Genomic DNA, 16,540 nt, shown 5'->3' with positions numbered 1-16,540 from the left:
TTTGTGCTCTCACACTTCCATTCATACCAGTGTAGACATAGGTGGAGATGATCTTACATGTGTAATATCAGCTTTTTACCCCCTTGGAAATAGACAAAAGAAAAAGGGCACATTGCGGATGTATTGTATCTGATTTAGGGCCACCTTCCTTGGGTTAAAGTCAACACTTGGCCATTTAAAATCGAAAGTCTCCAGAAAACTTTGTACTATCACACTGAACTTCGCACCAGTGTAGACATATGTTGAGATCATGTTACATGTGTAATATCAGCTTCTTAGCCCCTTGGAAAAGTACCAAAAAAGGGCACGTTGCAGATATGTTGTATCCAATATAGGGCCACCTTCCTTGACTTAAAGTCAGCGGACTTTAATCCGGGCCATTTGACCTTAAAAGTCTTCAGAAAACTGTGTCCTGTCACACTGCCATTCACACCAGTGTATACATAGGTCGAGACGATACTACAGGTGTCATTTAAGCTTCCTCGCCCCTTGAGTTATGGAGATATTTTAGGCCAAATAGCACATTACAAAAACTGCGATTTGGACTACAATTTGTATGTAGTCATGAAGGACAATTGCGTTAACCCAAATGGCAGGTGTTGTCCGAGGTGACCCACTGCCACTCGGGTCAATTTCTACCAAAAATGTTGGGACTATTGGTCTACATGACCGGCTCAAACAAACGCAGGCCAAATGGCAATTGAATTGAATGTTTGTGTTGTCAGAGTTTTTTTTCTTAAGTTAGCTGCGACATTCAAAACACATACTAACATTAAAGCTCAACAAGATTAGTAGTTGTCTCTTAGAAACACTAACAGCCACTGTTTTTGGAAAAGTCTGAACATTAATGTGGCTGATTTAACATCCAATTCATTATAATTTAAGAGGGTACATATATTGAATCATCCCATGAACTCAGATATTATATTTCATGTTGACTTTATTTACAAGTTAGAAAAAAAAATACAGGATATCTATGTACATCAATAGCAAGACATTAATCTGCATTAAAATCCACAAATGAATACTATACATTTAAACATATATACATTAAAACACTTTGGAGGTATCAAAGGATTCAACTCAAGTTTGGTTCATCTCCTGAGAGAGATGACCGAATGATCTAATCCAGATCAGCAATTAATTACATAACATTAGTCACATATGTAATTTTACAAACCTAGTTAAACACCAGGAGAGGGACATTGCATGACAAACATGGACCCTGCCAGCTATGTGACACATACACAGCTCCACCAATCTGATACACTGTGTAAGAACAGGGAATAACTCAGATATCATTGAGCTTTGCATCAATACACTGTCACCATGTTGAGGTTGTGCTTTCTTTCACAAGTGCAGCACAAGTGCAGCTCTGAGACTAGTTTTTCTGTTCAGTTCATTGCAGTTGGAGAAGACCTCAATCAGAGCTGACGGCCAACAGGTGAGATGCAACACCAATCAATTTGGTGCATTATTCTGGCTCAGCAAAACATCTTGTCCAGGATCTTCTCATTGATGGTAGCTTCACTGACTGTTGCCCTGGCAGTACGTATAACTCCACCGACGGTCACTGTCAACGAGAAACAATAAAGTTTTAAGAGCATCAACACACTGGTTATTCTATTGATATTAAGAATAAAAGGTCAAAAGCTTTGGCATCTGAGAGTCGCTGTAAGTGGGATGTGGATGTGATAAACTGTTACTAATGATCTTACCGACTGCTACTATCAAAGGAGCTTGCCACTCCAGTCAGGAAGTGGTCGCTGGCAACCGTCCAGCTGAAGTATTCCTCATAGTAGTTGATGTTTGTTACTGTTTGGCAGTTGGATGTGGTGAAACCAGGAGAACTGCAGCACTGAAAGCTCCATCTGAACATAAAGGATATTGGGTTCATATACATCCGCAAATACATTAATTCAGTAAACAACAGGATTTTTTTACTCCACCTGCACTTACAGTTTCCCTAATTAATGTATTGTTTCTTAAAAATTATGTGATTGATTTTCTTTTCATTAACTAAAGCATAGACAAATGACTTACTTCCTGTCTTTGAAGAGGTTGCTGCGATCACTGTAGACGCCTGCGATTACTTCATTCTCTCCACATTTGAAGCTGTTTGACTCCCAATGTTCGTTCATAGGCTTCGACCACTTGCATGCTCTTTGTAACTTGAAAGCCTTGCACGAAAACGCCCAAAGTCGATCTTTTTTGTCGTTATTGTAGAGACTACGGTGGAAAGAAATCAGCACGTTAGATACCTTGACACTCTACAAAAAAAATCTAGTTATGGATTAACAGGTTGAGAAATAATGTATATTCCTTAACTGGATTTGTACTGCCTACCTTGTAACTCCAGATACAGCTTGGCTGTTAGGACAAGTACGACTGAACGTGTTCTCCAACGTATTGTCCCACTCGGCGTATGCATGGAGGTAATCCGCTGTAAGAGAACGGTAAGTTTACTGGGTGAGTTACAGCAAAGATTTGAACAGGAAATGTTCTAACAGACTGGAAAAGTCACATTTAACTAGCATGGTTAAGATATTCACTATATATTCAACTGCTTTATTTGTGTACTTACTGCAGACATAGAGCTTGTTGATCTTCAGAATGTCATTCTCTGACATGCCGTCCCTCTGGCCTATTTGTGCGGAGGAGTCGAGGGGAACGATGGTATGTCCTGAATTCTTTGAGAAGTCTGTCGGTGCATAATGCATCACAGACCCGTAGTCGTATGGAACGTTGAGGTTGTTTGTCTCCCATCGGCCAAAGTTTCTTTCTTGTCCTTGCAGGATGTTTCCAAAGTTGATCTTGACAAAAGCGTCCCTGTCATTTCTACTTTGCTCGTGCCAGAAGCCAAGTGCGTGAATGAGCTCATGCTGAATGATGCCCTTTTGAAGGCATCCTGCACCCAGAGATAGTTCCTGGGACTTTCCTGTTCGCCCGACCCAAGACCAACACCCGCTTTGTTTCACGATGCTGACGTAGTCGGTCTGGTCGGTACGAGTAACAAACCGGATGCAGGTGCTCATGTGGAAGGCACTGATTGCATTCTCAATCTGGATCTTTTCAGAGCTGCTAAAGGAATCACTCACGACATATGGCACTTTCACTGTCTTCAGCAACTTTAGCCATCTGCAGTTTTCACAGATTCTGGCATTCCTTGCGTTTGAGACAAAAACATCTCCTTCGGTTAAATGCTCTTCGACTTCTTTGTTTCTTGTCAGGATTTGTGAGTTAACTGTCTTGGTATCTAAAAAGACAATAAAACATGGCTTTAGTCGGATTATATTGATTTGTGAAACAATGTTAAGTATCTCCCTTACGTTCCACCATTTATATAATTGGGCAAATACAATTAAAATAATTACCATCTGTTGTTCCTTTGCAGAAATTGAAACTCCAGCGATGATCTCTATCAAAAAAAGCAACGTCATTAGAACGTTAAAGTTATTATTACTAATTTGATCAATAGAGGATCAATATGACTTGTGTGGAACTGAAGACAATATAAATGTTGACTTTTAAAAGTAGAAGCATATTCTGGCGTCAGTATATTTACCCGTTGGTAGTATTCTTGAACTGGGTCTGGACTCCTGTGAGGAAGTGGCCTGCAGGAAGTTGCCAGTTGAAGTCTTCGCTCCAGTAGTTGACCATCGGAGTTTTACGACATTCAAATGTGAGAAAGTTTGGAGCAGAGCAGCAGAGGAATTTCCAACTGAAACAAGATCAGATCAAGCAAACCATTTAACATTGAATCAAGTAGTAAAACTTGATATATCATGTAAATTCAAAGTCCTATATTCAATAGTGTTAATGTTTTAGTGCATAATTACAACAAACTACCAACCTTCTGTCTCCTTGTGCGTTGTTGTAATTGCTGTAGACGCCAGCAACCACATGATTGACCGGGCAATTGTAGCTGAGTTCTTTCTCATATAAGTCCTGGGAACTGGACCAGGAGCAGTCTGAGGTGGTGCCGAAAGACTTGCACTCAATCTTCCATTGGCGATCTTGGTCATTGGCACTGTAGGAGCTTTAACATAAATCAAAAAATACTTATTGGAAGGATCGGTAGAAACTTTGAATATGAAGTGTACATTTTGATTTAGAAGTTATAGAAATTGTTTCATATTCATGTGCAAGTTTACCTGTTAATCTGAGACACAACGTGTTTGTCTGGACAAGGATGATGCAAAATGCCTCTCAAGCTGTTGTCATAGTCCTCTGCTCTGATTCCAGCTGCAAACAACATGTGGTTCCATAATTAATAATCAACATCATCAAAACTATACAAACATAGTCTATACTTGACAAATAAGAGATCAATGATCTTACCTGTCAGGAGGACGGAAACCACGATGAAGGTCCACATTGTGAGTGATGTGTCGGTGTCTAACCTGTGAGGAGACTGACTTCACTGACTGCAGGTGCTGCAATTTATACGCTTGTGACAAGGAAATAGTGACACTATGTGTTAATCATGCGGGCGTGTCGACCTATTTTTCTAGCATGTGTGTGTTGGCATGTTTCTTAAGCATGTGTCTTTGTTACCTCATTCCAAACAGCAGAGCTATGTGAGGTAACTTGTGAACAAAAGAGAGAATAATTCCTCTCTCTTCTTCTGTCGTGCCGAAAGTACTAATTATCTAATGACTTCAATGATCTTCCTCATCGCTGATCATTTTCCAGAACTACTCGTTATATTGTGTGGGAAAGAATCATCTCACCAGATCACGTCAACTGAGGGGAAATATTTCAGCACAATTCACGTCATCTAATTTTACACTGAAAACAGATGAAATTACAGAACTTGGAATGAGATCCTGCTTGGGTAGATATTGTATAATGCACCTTTACCATCATAACATTAACATTGTAACATATGTACAGCAATTGAATGCAGTAAAAATGAACACAATAATAACATTTGCCTCAAATCATCAAAAAATATCGGCATATTTTTTCCCAAGTCTCCCCCACTTCCCAAGGTGTATGGCATTCATTTTGAGCCAGTAAACAGTCTAAAACCTCTTCTTTGGATCGGACCAGCCTATGGGGAGAATGAAAAGCATATCTAATGCCATCCTAATAAGATTGACAGCCCTTTTCACCACTCAAAATAAGTCAAATTCCACATTTGGTGACCTGTAATGTTTGTTCAACTCAGACTCTGGAAGCCCGTATTTTCTCTCTGGACCTCGAACACACCTCGCTTCACTTCTGCTATTTTCCAGGAAGCAGCACCGCATGGAGATATGAAACATGCTAGGGTGGGCTACTGTTTTGAGCAAATAAAGTAAGTTATGAATACATATTTTACCGCCAAATATATTTAGCTGCAGCCTGTTTTATCAAAAAGTGGATGCTTTGTGACAAAAGAGGCAGATTCTGTAAAATACTTTGTTTCATGGAACAAACCGATGGAGCATTCGTTGTTTTCCGGGGCACTAAATATGGTAAAAAATTATATTTTTATTCAAAATGTTCATTGATATGAGTGTATAAAAGTCTAAAAATGTATTTTATGTCGCTAAATGCGCCGATGGTACCACAAATTGGTCCGATGTTAACAGATTCTATCTACATGTGCTTGAGCGTTCAGTGACTGCAAAACTAATAAGGTTCAGCATTTTAAGACCATCCTACAAGGACACCTGTTATCATTTATGTTCAAGAAGATTTAATGTGTGTCCATTTTACTGCAAGTAATGTTTTTTTCCCGTTATGTACCAACTCTTTATGTTCATACAAATGGAAATGCTTTCCATTTGTACGATCCAACGGTTTTCAACCGTTGTGACATAAAAATGCCTTTGATGAAATGTCAATTATTGTGCTTCTTAATCTCAGTGCTGCTCGGGGTAAAAACCCATATTAGTCTCTCTAGCAAGGTCCACGATTGGTTCAGTTCTAAACTCCCTGGTTTGTGATGTGGAGTTCCTCAAGGCTCCATCTTCAGACCTCTGCTTTGTGACCTCTACATGCTCCCTTAGGCATATTTGTACTTTGATTGTCATGATTATACGGATGATATTCAGCTTCATATTGCACTTTCACTACTACTTTTATTATGATCCAATAGACTTGTTGCATCACTGCCGTGAACCAGAAGTGTCTTTGGTGCAAAAAAAGCATGAACTCATCTTGACTCCGTTTTAATTAAAAACCAGGTCAAATAATTTGCATTTGTCAGAGATATTTCTCAGCCATCTGGACTCAAACTGGTTTTCCACAATAATTAGGTCACAGAAATCATCAGCAGGCCCGTTTTGGATAAACAAGTGGAACACTGCCAAGTGAAACTCACGCAACATGAGCCATTAAATATCAGAAAATCAGTGTCTGCTAAAATACTGGACTGCCTGCACAAGAAGCAAAAGGGATGCATGTCAATGAGGTCACTAACACAAACGTGATATTCAGTTCAGTTCAGTTTATTTTGTATAGCCCAAAATCACACATCTGATTATTTTTTTCCCCTTGCTTAATAAATCCTACCAGAAAGTCTTCAAACAAACTATTGTTATGTAGAAAGTCACACAACTTATTTGCGACTACTTTCTTAGAGCGGAAGGGCAGGTCAGAGGCAGGCCTGTAGTTAGTCAACACCTCTAGATCGAGAGTGGGCTTCTTAAGAAGATATCATCATATTAGGTTTATTTGAGTGACAAGAAGGGCTCTATTGTTGTTTTAGGAATAATGTGCTAAAATATATAATTGCGCCATCAGAAAGACAAACCACTCGATGCATCCATCAGTCGTGGGAGGCCTCTATCTGCACACACATAATTACTGCTGCCATCAATGACACTTCAGTTTTTCTTCATCTTCGCGAGGGAACATTGGTTCATCAGGAGGACATTGTTTAGTAAATGGCATTGCTGTGCCCTGTCGCTGCCAATAGAGGTCTGTTTTTGCACATCTTGATATTTCACCAACATTTTGGTATACTCCCAAGAAAAACAACCACAAAACAACAGTTGTTGTGACGAAGCTCTTCAGCAGCTGTAGTAATTATAACCAAATGCACAAAGTTGACCCGCTGTTCCACAACGAATCAGCTCTGTAGTTTTGTTACGCTTTACCGATGGTGCGTGCGCTCTGAAAAACAATATTCTTAATGTTTTATTTTCATGGAGCGGTTTTAAAAGGTGACATTATAAATGAAAAGAAAAATGAAGCAGATTCATTCCAGCCATGCATGCCGTTTTCAAATAATAAATACATGTTGTCATTGGAATATGTCTGTTTTCAGTCCGTTTCTCATGATGAAGAGGTTACGTAACTTTGCTGTGGTATGAATGAGTGTTTGATGTGTGTGTGTTGTCAACAATGGCTTAATGAGAGATCAATCAGACAGAAGGAGTGGCTGCCAGGTATGGGGTGTGTGTGAGTGTGTGTGTGAGTGTGTGTGTGTGTGTGCGTGCAGCAGAAGAGAAACATGGCACTCCTGTGTGCATGCAAACACCTGCTGTCCAACATCCGTGCAGGCCCGTGTGTGTCTGTGTGTCGTTGTGTGCAGGCTCCTCTTTGGCTCACACACTTTTCTGCCGCACACGTTTCTTTGTGAGAGCGGAGGAGAAAATGGGTGAGAAGGAGGATTTGGGGGTTTTGGACTTCCCTAATACAATGAAAAGCCACTTTGCCTTTTGTTTGCGTTGCATGACGGGGGACAAAGCCAGCCACAAGTGGGGCTTAACATTCCATTTGGCTGAAGGAGGGAAAGGCAGCTGGCACGGCAGAAAGGACACACTGAGGATCTGTGGGCACACCAAAAGGGGTATATTGGGTTTCCGAGGCCACAAAGAATGCATGGGAACTAGTCAGGGGAGGGGAGTTGCATTGTGGGTAAGGGCCAGGTTGCAGAGTTGATGGGGGAAAGGAAAGAGGATAACTCTTTAGTGCTGACAAAACTTTAGGGGACAGGAAATCCTGTCACAAATATAACCGCCCTTCAACTGGTTGTGACCAAAAACTGAATTTAAAACTGACGCCTTTGAATGACCAACATGAGCAAAGAAGTTCACCAGCCAAATATTTTGGATATATACCTGTTCTTCATTCTTAATGCCTGTGACCAGGTCTGACTACCTGCAAAATCAGACAATCAGACACTGCTGCAGTAAAATGAGAGGCTTACTAAAGGGACTCTGGTGTGCAGGCACACTGATGTTTTTGTCTTCAGGGTCTGCCATTAACAAATAAAATGTAAAGAGACGAGACAACATGTCACTTAAACAAAAAATGAAATAGGTAACGTCCCTCTGTGGTGTTGAGTAACACTGCCCCTAGAGGGCTGAGACACAGTGTCTCTTACGTAACCTTCCTGTGACTCCAGGTGAAGACCAATTAGCCGGTCCTGCTTTATTCTTGTATAACTGATGTTTTGGTATTTTCTGGATATTACATTGTTTACAAGGTTTAGCAAGTTTCAAAGTTTGACAACAACACTGTGATTGGCTTATGGAAATTGCGCCGACTCCAACTGGTTGGTTGGTTCAACGTACACGACCGCAATCGGCTGACGGAGTAATCGCTGTGAGATTTAGAGAATGAGCTTATGAATGAACCCGGAGAGTAAAGAGTGTCTCCCTTACTGAACTTACGCTTGAGTTTGATTTCTGCTGTTATGTAATAACTCATGTTGCATAAGTTTATCTTGGGTCTGCTCCTCTTGTTTATCTATAAAAGTTACGTAGATAATGACTTTAACCTAATTACGGCACAAAACCAGTTTGAGACCAGACGTCAGAAAAATATTTCTATCAAATACCAAGAAGTGATTCTCACTGAGTTACCGTAACAGATTCATCACCGAAGAACTTCCCACCAATTAATGAATCACAACAACAAAAGCAATGACTTCCTCATTATTGCTAAGCTGTCACCTGCATTCATGTGTATGATCTTATGTTTTGAATGGTTTTCACCTGACTGACAGTAAACGATGACTACAAATCGTGGAGATTCATTTGACACATACAGGTGGAATATTAATAATTAAACTGTTGACTGTAATTCAGCATGACATCTGCCATCGAAATAACAATACATAAATGTCAAATATTCTGGTACACACGCACTGGATTATTTTGGCGCTTCTTGAGTGATGAACAGTTCAAGAGTCCAAAGTTCAAGACTTTTCCTATGTTACGCTTTGAATCTCACTGGACTTTTTCAAGCTTTTGTCATTGAGGAACAGAAACAGACTCGTCAGTGTCAAAGTGAAAAGATGTCTACAAACTCATCCAAATGAAGTGCAAATGTAGAACAAGGAGTGTTTAATACTTGTGAGCCACTTGATTGCTGCTGTTACTGCAGACTGGACTGGTGAGGTGTTCAACTAAGCGTGAGTTACAATCAAAAGAGACACACCTTGTTTTATTGAGGTCAAATATTTTCTAAACTCTCAAATTATTAGTTTCAAGCCAACAGATTAATTAGTGGATAAAAGAGCTCAGACAAATAGCTTGTGGTTTCGTCATCACCAGAGAGGATGAACTGCTTCAGACAGCGGTCATAAAAATGTCAATCACACCCATGATGACACTAAATTGTTTAGGTGTAGACAATAATCAGTAGTTACAACCACATGTATCGTTCATTTGCTCATGTGAGTGTTTACATGTTCAGATACCTCTGCATCCAGCTGTGCATTCAAGACTTCTTCACATCTACCTTACAAGTGCTTTAGTGCACCTCTGTGTCATGTTGTGATTGGGATGAAGGTGAAAGCACAGTTTCATGTTAAATCCTCCACCAGGAGTAGCATATTCAGTGATTTAAAGAAGGAGCAATGCTTGTAACACAATGAGCTCATGGATCCATGATGAATACAAGGTTCATCCTCATCTCTTCATTTCATCAGTGGAGTATTCCTTGAAGGTGTTAGGTGCATGGCAGGACAACCAGATGCATTTAAACAGCGATCAAGATATTCTCATTGAAACTGAGCACCCTGGTATGAGTAGTAGATCCTTACAGGACTGTGTTGCTGTCTTTTCATTGTATTTATGTCCCTCTATCGTTATAGAATAGTATCAAATACTACAGTTATAGATACTGATGAAGCCAAATAAAGTACATTTGTGAAATTATTTGACAAAAGAATTGTGCAAACATGTTTCCACATGGTTGACGTGATCTGGTGCTGGAATTTTTTCAAACTTGATCATACTATTCAGTGCTTCTGGTAATGATCAGTAATGAGGAAGATGTTGTAATTATCGTTCAAGTCATTAGATAATTAGTACTTATGGCACAATAGAAGAAGAGAGGGGATCTATTCTCTCTTTTGTTAACAAGTGACCTCACATAGCTCTGCTGTTTGGAATGAGGTAACAAATACACATGCTTAAGAAACATGCCAACACACACATGCTGAAGAAATGGGTCGACACACCCGCATGTTTAAGAAATGGGTCAACACGCCCACAGATGATGACATAGTGTCACTATTTCCTTGTCACAAGCGTATAAATTGCAGCACCTGCAGTCAGTGAAGTCAGTCTCCTCACAGGTTAGACACCGACACATCACTCACAATGTGGACCTTCATCGTGGTTTCCGTCCTCCTGACAGGTAAGATCATTGATCTCTTATTTGTAAGTATAGACTGAGTTTGTCTTGTTTTGATGATGTTGATTATTAATCATGGAACCACATGTTGTTTGCAGCTGGAATCAGAGCAGAGGACTATGACAACAGCTTGAGAGGCATTTTGCATCATCCTTGTCCAGACAAACACGTTGTGTCTCAGATTAACAGGTAAACTTGCACATGAATATGAAACCATTTCAATAACTTCTAAATCAAAATGTACACTTCATATTCAAAGTTTCTACCGATCCTTCCATTAAATCTTTTTGATTCATGTTAAAGCTCCTACAGTGCCAATGACCAAGATCGCCAATGGAAGATTGAGTGCAAGTCTTTCGGCACCACCTCAGACTGCTCCTGGTCCAGTTCCCAGGACTTATATGAGAAAGAACTCAGCTACAATTGCCCGGTCAATCATGTGGTTGCTGGCGTCTACAGCAATTACAACAACGCACAAGGAGACAGAAGGTTGGTAGTTTGTTGTAATTATGCACTGAAATATTAACACTATTGAATATAGGACTTTGAATTTACATGATATATGAGCAAATGTATACTTCATTGAAACTGAGATAATGAGTTTATTTTGAAAAACATATACAGGGAACTGTTTGTTCTTGAGACTGAGATCTGAAATCCATCGACACACCTCAATGACATCATGCATACCTGTCATTAATGAAGATTGTGCCTGTTCTAAACTGTCACATCAAAGTCAAGTTTCACTACTTGATTCAATGTTAAATGGTTTGCTTGATCTGATCTTGTTTCAGTTGGAAATTCCTCTGCTGCTCTGCTCCAAACTTTCTCACATTTGAATGTCGTAAAACTCCGATGGTCAACTACTGGAGCGAAGACTTCAACTGGCAACTTCCTGCAGGCCACTTCCTCACAGGAGTCCAGACCCAGTTCAAGAATACTACCAACGGGTAAATATACTGACGCCAGAATATGCTTCTACTTTTAAAAGTCAACATTTATATTGTCTTCAGTTCCACACAAGTCATATTGAGCCTCTATTGATCAAATTAGTAATAATAACTTCAACGTTCTAAAGATGTTGCTTTTTTTTTATAGAGATCATCGCTGGAGTTTCAATTTCTGCAAAGGAACAACAGACGGTAATTATTTTAATTGTATTTGCCCAATTATATAAATGGTGGAACGTAAGGGAGATACTTAACATTGTTTCACAAATCAATATAATCCGACTAAAGTCATGTTTTATTGTCTTTTTAGATACCAAGACAGTTAACTCACAAATCCTGACAAGAAACAAAGAAGTCGAAGAGCATTTAACCGAAGGAGATGTTTTTGTCTCAAACGCAAGGAATGCCAGAATCTGTGAAAACTGCAGATGGCTAAAGTTACTGAAGACAGTGAAAGTGCCATATGTCGTGAGTGATTCCTTTAGCAGCTCTGAAAAGATCCAGATTGAGAATGCAATCAGTGCCTTCCACATGAGCACCTGCATCCGGTTTGTTACTCGTACCGACCAGACCGATTACATCAGCATCGTGAAACAAAGCGGGTGTTGGTCTTGGGTCGGGCGAATAGGAAAGTCCCAGGAACTATCTCTGGGTGCAGGATGCCTTCAAAAGGGCATCATTCAGCATGAGCTCATTCACGCACTTGGCTTCTGGCACGAGCAAAGCAGAAATGACAGGGACGCTTTCGTCAAGATCAACTTTGGAAACATCCTGCAAGGACAAGAAAGAAACTTTGGCCGATGGGAGACAAACAACCTCAACGTTCCATACGACTACGGGTCTGTGATGCATTATGCACCGACAGACTTCTCAAAGAATTCAGGACATACCATCGTTCCCCTCGACTCCTCCGCACAAATAGGCCAGAGGGACGGCATGTCAGAGAATGACATTCTGAAGATCAACAAGCTCTATGTCTGCAGTAAGTACACAAATAAAACAGTTGAATATATAGTGAATATCTTAACCATGCTAGTTAAATGTGACTTTTCCAGTCTGTTAGAACATTTCCTGTTCAAATCTTTGCTGTAACTCACCCAGTAAACTTACCGTTCTCTTACAGCGGATTACCTCCATGCATACGCCGAGTGGGACAATACGTTGGAGAACACGTTCAGTCGCACTTGTCCTAACAGCCAAGCTGTATCTGGTGTTACAAGGTAGGCAGTACAAATCCAGTTAAGGAATATACATTATTCCTCAACCTGTTAATCCATAACTAGATTTTTTTTGTAGAGTGTCAAGGTATCTAACGTGCTGATTTCTTTCCACCGTAGTCTCTACAATAACGACAAAAAAGATCGACTTTGGGCGTTTTCGTGCAAGGCTTTCAAGTTACAAAGAGCATGCAAGTGGTCGAAGCCTATGAACGAACATTGGGAGTCAAACAGCTTCAAATGTGGAGAGAATGAAGTAATCGCAGGCGTCTACAGTGATCGCAGCAACCTCTTCAAAGACAGGAAGTAAGTCATTTGTCTATGCTTTAGTTGATTAAAAGAAAATAAATCAGATAATTTTTAAGAAACTAAACATTAATTAGGGAAACTGTAAGTGCAGGTGGAGTAAAACAATCCTGTTGTTTACTGAATTAATGTATTTGCGGATGTATATGAACCCAATATTCTTTATTTTCAGATGGAGCTTTCAGTGCTGCAGTTCTCCTGGTTTCACCACATCCAACTGCCAAACAGTAACAAACATCAACTACTATGAGGAATACTTCAGCTGGACGGTTGCCAGCGACCACTTCCTGACTGGAGTGGCAAGCTCCTTTGATAGTAGCAGTCGGTAAGATCATTAGTAACAGTTTATCACATCCACATCCCACTTACACTTAAAGGCCAAAGCTTTTGACCTTTTATTCTTAATATCAATAGAATAACCAGTGTGGTAATGTTCTTAAAACTTTATTGTTTCTCGTTGACAGTGACCGTCGGTGGAGTTATACGTACTGTCAGGGCAACAGTCAGTGAAGCTACCATCAATGAGAAGATCCTGGACAAGATGTTTTGCTGATTTACAATAATGCACCAAATTGATTGGTGTTGCGTCTCACCTGTTGGCCGTCAGCTCTGATTGAGGTCTTCTCCAACTGCAATGAACTGAACAGAGACACTGGTCTCAGAGCTGCACTTGTGAAAGAAACCACAACCTCAACATGGTGACAGTATGTTGATGCACAGCTCAATGATATCTGAGTTATTCCCTGTTGTCACACAGTGGATCAGGTTGGTGGAGCTGTGTATGTATCATATAGCTGGCAGGGTCCATGTCCCTCAGACCTGACTTGAATACTGTGATACCTCTATCTCTTTTTTTTGTAAATATTTGTAAATATAGAACATTATTCTGAAGATTACTGTCTTGCAATCCATGTACATAGACATCAGGATTTGGACAAAAGACTGTGTTAACTGTTTTTACTGTGCTTGAAATAAAGTCAATATGATTTATAATATCCGAGTTTTGGGGATTTTTATCACATGGGTCAAACAACATTTCTCACACTGCAATATTCATAGATTGGCGGTTAGATGGACCACAATAATATTCACAATTTTGCAAAACACTAGTGATGAATCTCACAGGACACGACTCATATACTCACTTAACTTTAATGTCAGCAAGTATTTTGGATGATACATCCAACTTTTACAAACAATCGGAGAAACTGAATTTCAACAAGTGTGGACCAACCTTACACGTTGGTAATACACATGCTGTTGTCTGTCAGCGGTTCACCAAACACACTGTCCAAGCGCCAACAAGAGCATGCACTTACACCTGGCGGAAAATAATAACGCCTTGTAATGTATTTGTTGAATAATTTGCAATTCGAGAATAAGAGTAAAGAAGAAAAGTACCTCAAAGATTCACCCAATAATTGAATAGATTAAAGTCCACTTAAATACCGACCGTAGAGGTATTTAGTTGCATTTCAATGCAATGTTTTTGTGCAACCATGCAGCTGTGTCTGTCTACTTCTCGTCAAATGAGATACCCATCTTTGAGATTTCAGCCTCTACTCAAAAACAAAACAGAAGAATCATCAACGGAAAGTGATATTAAAATGATTCGACAGTATCATCTCACTACAGGTTTTTGCAGAGACGTCTACGCTTCAGTAAAAAGTTGATCTATTGAAACTTCTACTGACAGTGATGTTGGCTGATGACTTATCATCCAGCGCCACCTGCAGGTCAAAGTTTTCACTTGTGCAATATCTTGACATTTACTTGATGGTTTGTAATCGTTAATAACTGCACAACATTTTGTACAGATATTAATGGTCGCCACATGATGAAACCAATCCATGAACCCCTGAGCCTTTCTGTGTGCCTCCAGGTCAAATTTAAACTATTGAAATGTTGTCCAGTACTTTGGTTTATGATTAAAAAAAAGTCAGAAGTAGTAACATTTCCATCTGACTCGGTTGTGTTTTTAATGCTTATTATCAGCTTGCTGAACTAAGATGGTGAACATAATTAGATTGAAGCACTGCTGTACTTGTTTAGTGTTTTTTCTCATAAAACACTCAATTGGCAGTTAAACTGGATTGTTTTCCCTCCCTGTCACATGCCTAAAGTCTGAGATGCATTGCTACTTTAGTCAGGAGTACATTATCTTTAGTCTAATTCCACCTTGTTGTTGAGACACCCCAGTGTTTGTTGGGGTAATGCTTCCTCCCGTGGCAACTGCTGGTTTTGAGCGTAGCCTTTTTTGTGACATAGCGGTCAACAAAGATAATTTGCAGTTATTCGCTAACCACCTTAGGAGGATAATTGTCCGGTGGTTTGGTTGTGCCACGTACTGCAGCTTCGGTTTAGGCCTTCACATTTAGTTTGTCTCATGGATCCCATTCAAAGTTTGCATGGACATGTCGTGGCCGATAGCTTGTGACGATGGCTTATCTCGGAGAGTTTCATTCAGAATCCTTCAGTCCGTATAAGATCCGCGCACTAAGGAGCAGCTACTGAATATGTCATCATGTTACGAGGTTGAAATTACAGATCGAAAGATAAAACACTGTGGTCACTTGCTTACAATGTTTGATGGAGGCTGGAGTTGTATGTTTGCGGCCAGCCAGCAACCTAGTAACCAGGATAGAGGTCCATCCAAATAATGGTTGCAGTTGCAATTGGCAGAGCATCCAGAGTTAGAGAGGTTTAGGTATTCCAAAAGGAGATCGAAATTGAAAGTACCAGAAGACATTGCTTCTCAGTTTGAGCTGCTTAACAACCGTCGCTTACTTCCCATATTCAGTGAATCCGATGAAGACACCTCCTGTGAACTGCAGATGCTCGAAACTGGCCAGATCTTCATAGATCTATGTTACCATCACTGTGTATGCTAACTGGGAGTCAGTTTTGAATGTAACAGATAGTTAGGTCTGTGAATCAGTAAAGTCAGCACCTAGGGCATACCGCCCGCGTAAGGAACTAGAAAACAAGACCCACATTGAATTTGGCGTGACATGATTTCCCAGGAAGTGTACCGCATCCAAAGTTAACACATTTGAGAATCTTTGGGACCTGGTTGTCTTAGACCAACTTTAAAATTAATGCCAGAGCGTGTTACCACATTGATTAATTAATGGACATAAAGAACAAACTCCCAGTGAGTAAAAATCACCCTAAGCAAGGGAGGTTAAGAACAGGAGCCGAGGCAGCTCCTCGTGAGTCTGGTTCTGGTGGGCTTGGTGGAACCGTTAGTGCTGACGTTTGTACATACTGTTAGATGAGGAGGGGACTGGAAAAATAACTGTCCCCAGCTGAAAGCAAGGAGGTCCTCCGGTCAGATCAAACCCTCCGTTTGCTGTTTTAACATCGGTAGAGGATAACGAATTTGGTGAGCTGATAACTCTTCATATCCGATCGGTTGGTCGCACTGGTTGGAAGTAGTGTGCAGGTCCACATTACAATTCAAAGAGTCGCAGGCGTGTTGGA

General features: G+C 40.2%; 2 protein-coding genes and 1 long non-coding RNA gene across 3 annotated transcripts in view; 1 reads left to right on the top strand and 2 right to left on the bottom strand.

Moving 5' to 3' along the window:
• Window positions 1-1,501: 1,501 nt before the first annotated feature.
• Window positions 1,502-2,122, bottom strand: LOC137796126 (uncharacterized). The gene is made up of 3 exons (XR_011078569.1): window positions 2,044-2,122; window positions 1,719-1,871; window positions 1,502-1,573 (listed from the first exon to the last, which is right to left on the bottom strand). It is a non-coding gene; the product is annotated as an uncharacterized lncRNA (long non-coding RNA).
• A 220-nt stretch (window positions 2,123-2,342) lies between these two features.
• Window positions 2,343-3,660, bottom strand: LOC137796110 (hatching enzyme 1.2-like). The gene is made up of 4 exons (XM_068593799.1): window positions 3,566-3,660; window positions 3,375-3,418; window positions 2,585-3,256; window positions 2,343-2,443 (listed from the first exon to the last, which is right to left on the bottom strand). Exons 1-4 carry the CDS (start codon window positions 3,658-3,660, stop codon window positions 2,343-2,345), a joined length of 912 nt encoding a protein of 303 aa, XP_068449900.1.
• Window positions 3,661-11,439: 7,779 nt separating this feature from the next.
• Window positions 11,440-16,540, top strand: part of LOC137796107 (zinc metalloproteinase nas-8-like) — a 56,341-nt gene continuing 51,240 nt past the window's right edge. Inside the window, exons 1-5 of the mRNA XM_068593792.1 lie at window positions 11,440-11,534; window positions 12,023-12,516; window positions 12,658-12,754; window positions 12,872-13,057; window positions 13,230-13,382. Coding sequence (XP_068449893.1) covers window positions 11,440-11,534; window positions 12,023-12,516; window positions 12,658-12,754; window positions 12,872-13,057; window positions 13,230-13,382 — 1,025 coding nt within the window. The remainder of the gene's footprint in view (window positions 11,535-12,022; window positions 12,517-12,657; window positions 12,755-12,871; window positions 13,058-13,229; window positions 13,383-16,540) is intronic.

Source organism: Clinocottus analis, unplaced genomic scaffold, assembly GCF_023055335.1.
Source record: "Clinocottus analis isolate CAN_PGR_092001 unplaced genomic scaffold, fCliAna1.0.p SCAF_3, whole genome shotgun sequence".
Classification (NCBI taxonomy): Eukaryota; Metazoa; Chordata; class Actinopteri; order Perciformes; family Cottidae; genus Clinocottus; species Clinocottus analis.
This window is presented reverse-complemented; position numbering and strand designations above follow the sequence as displayed.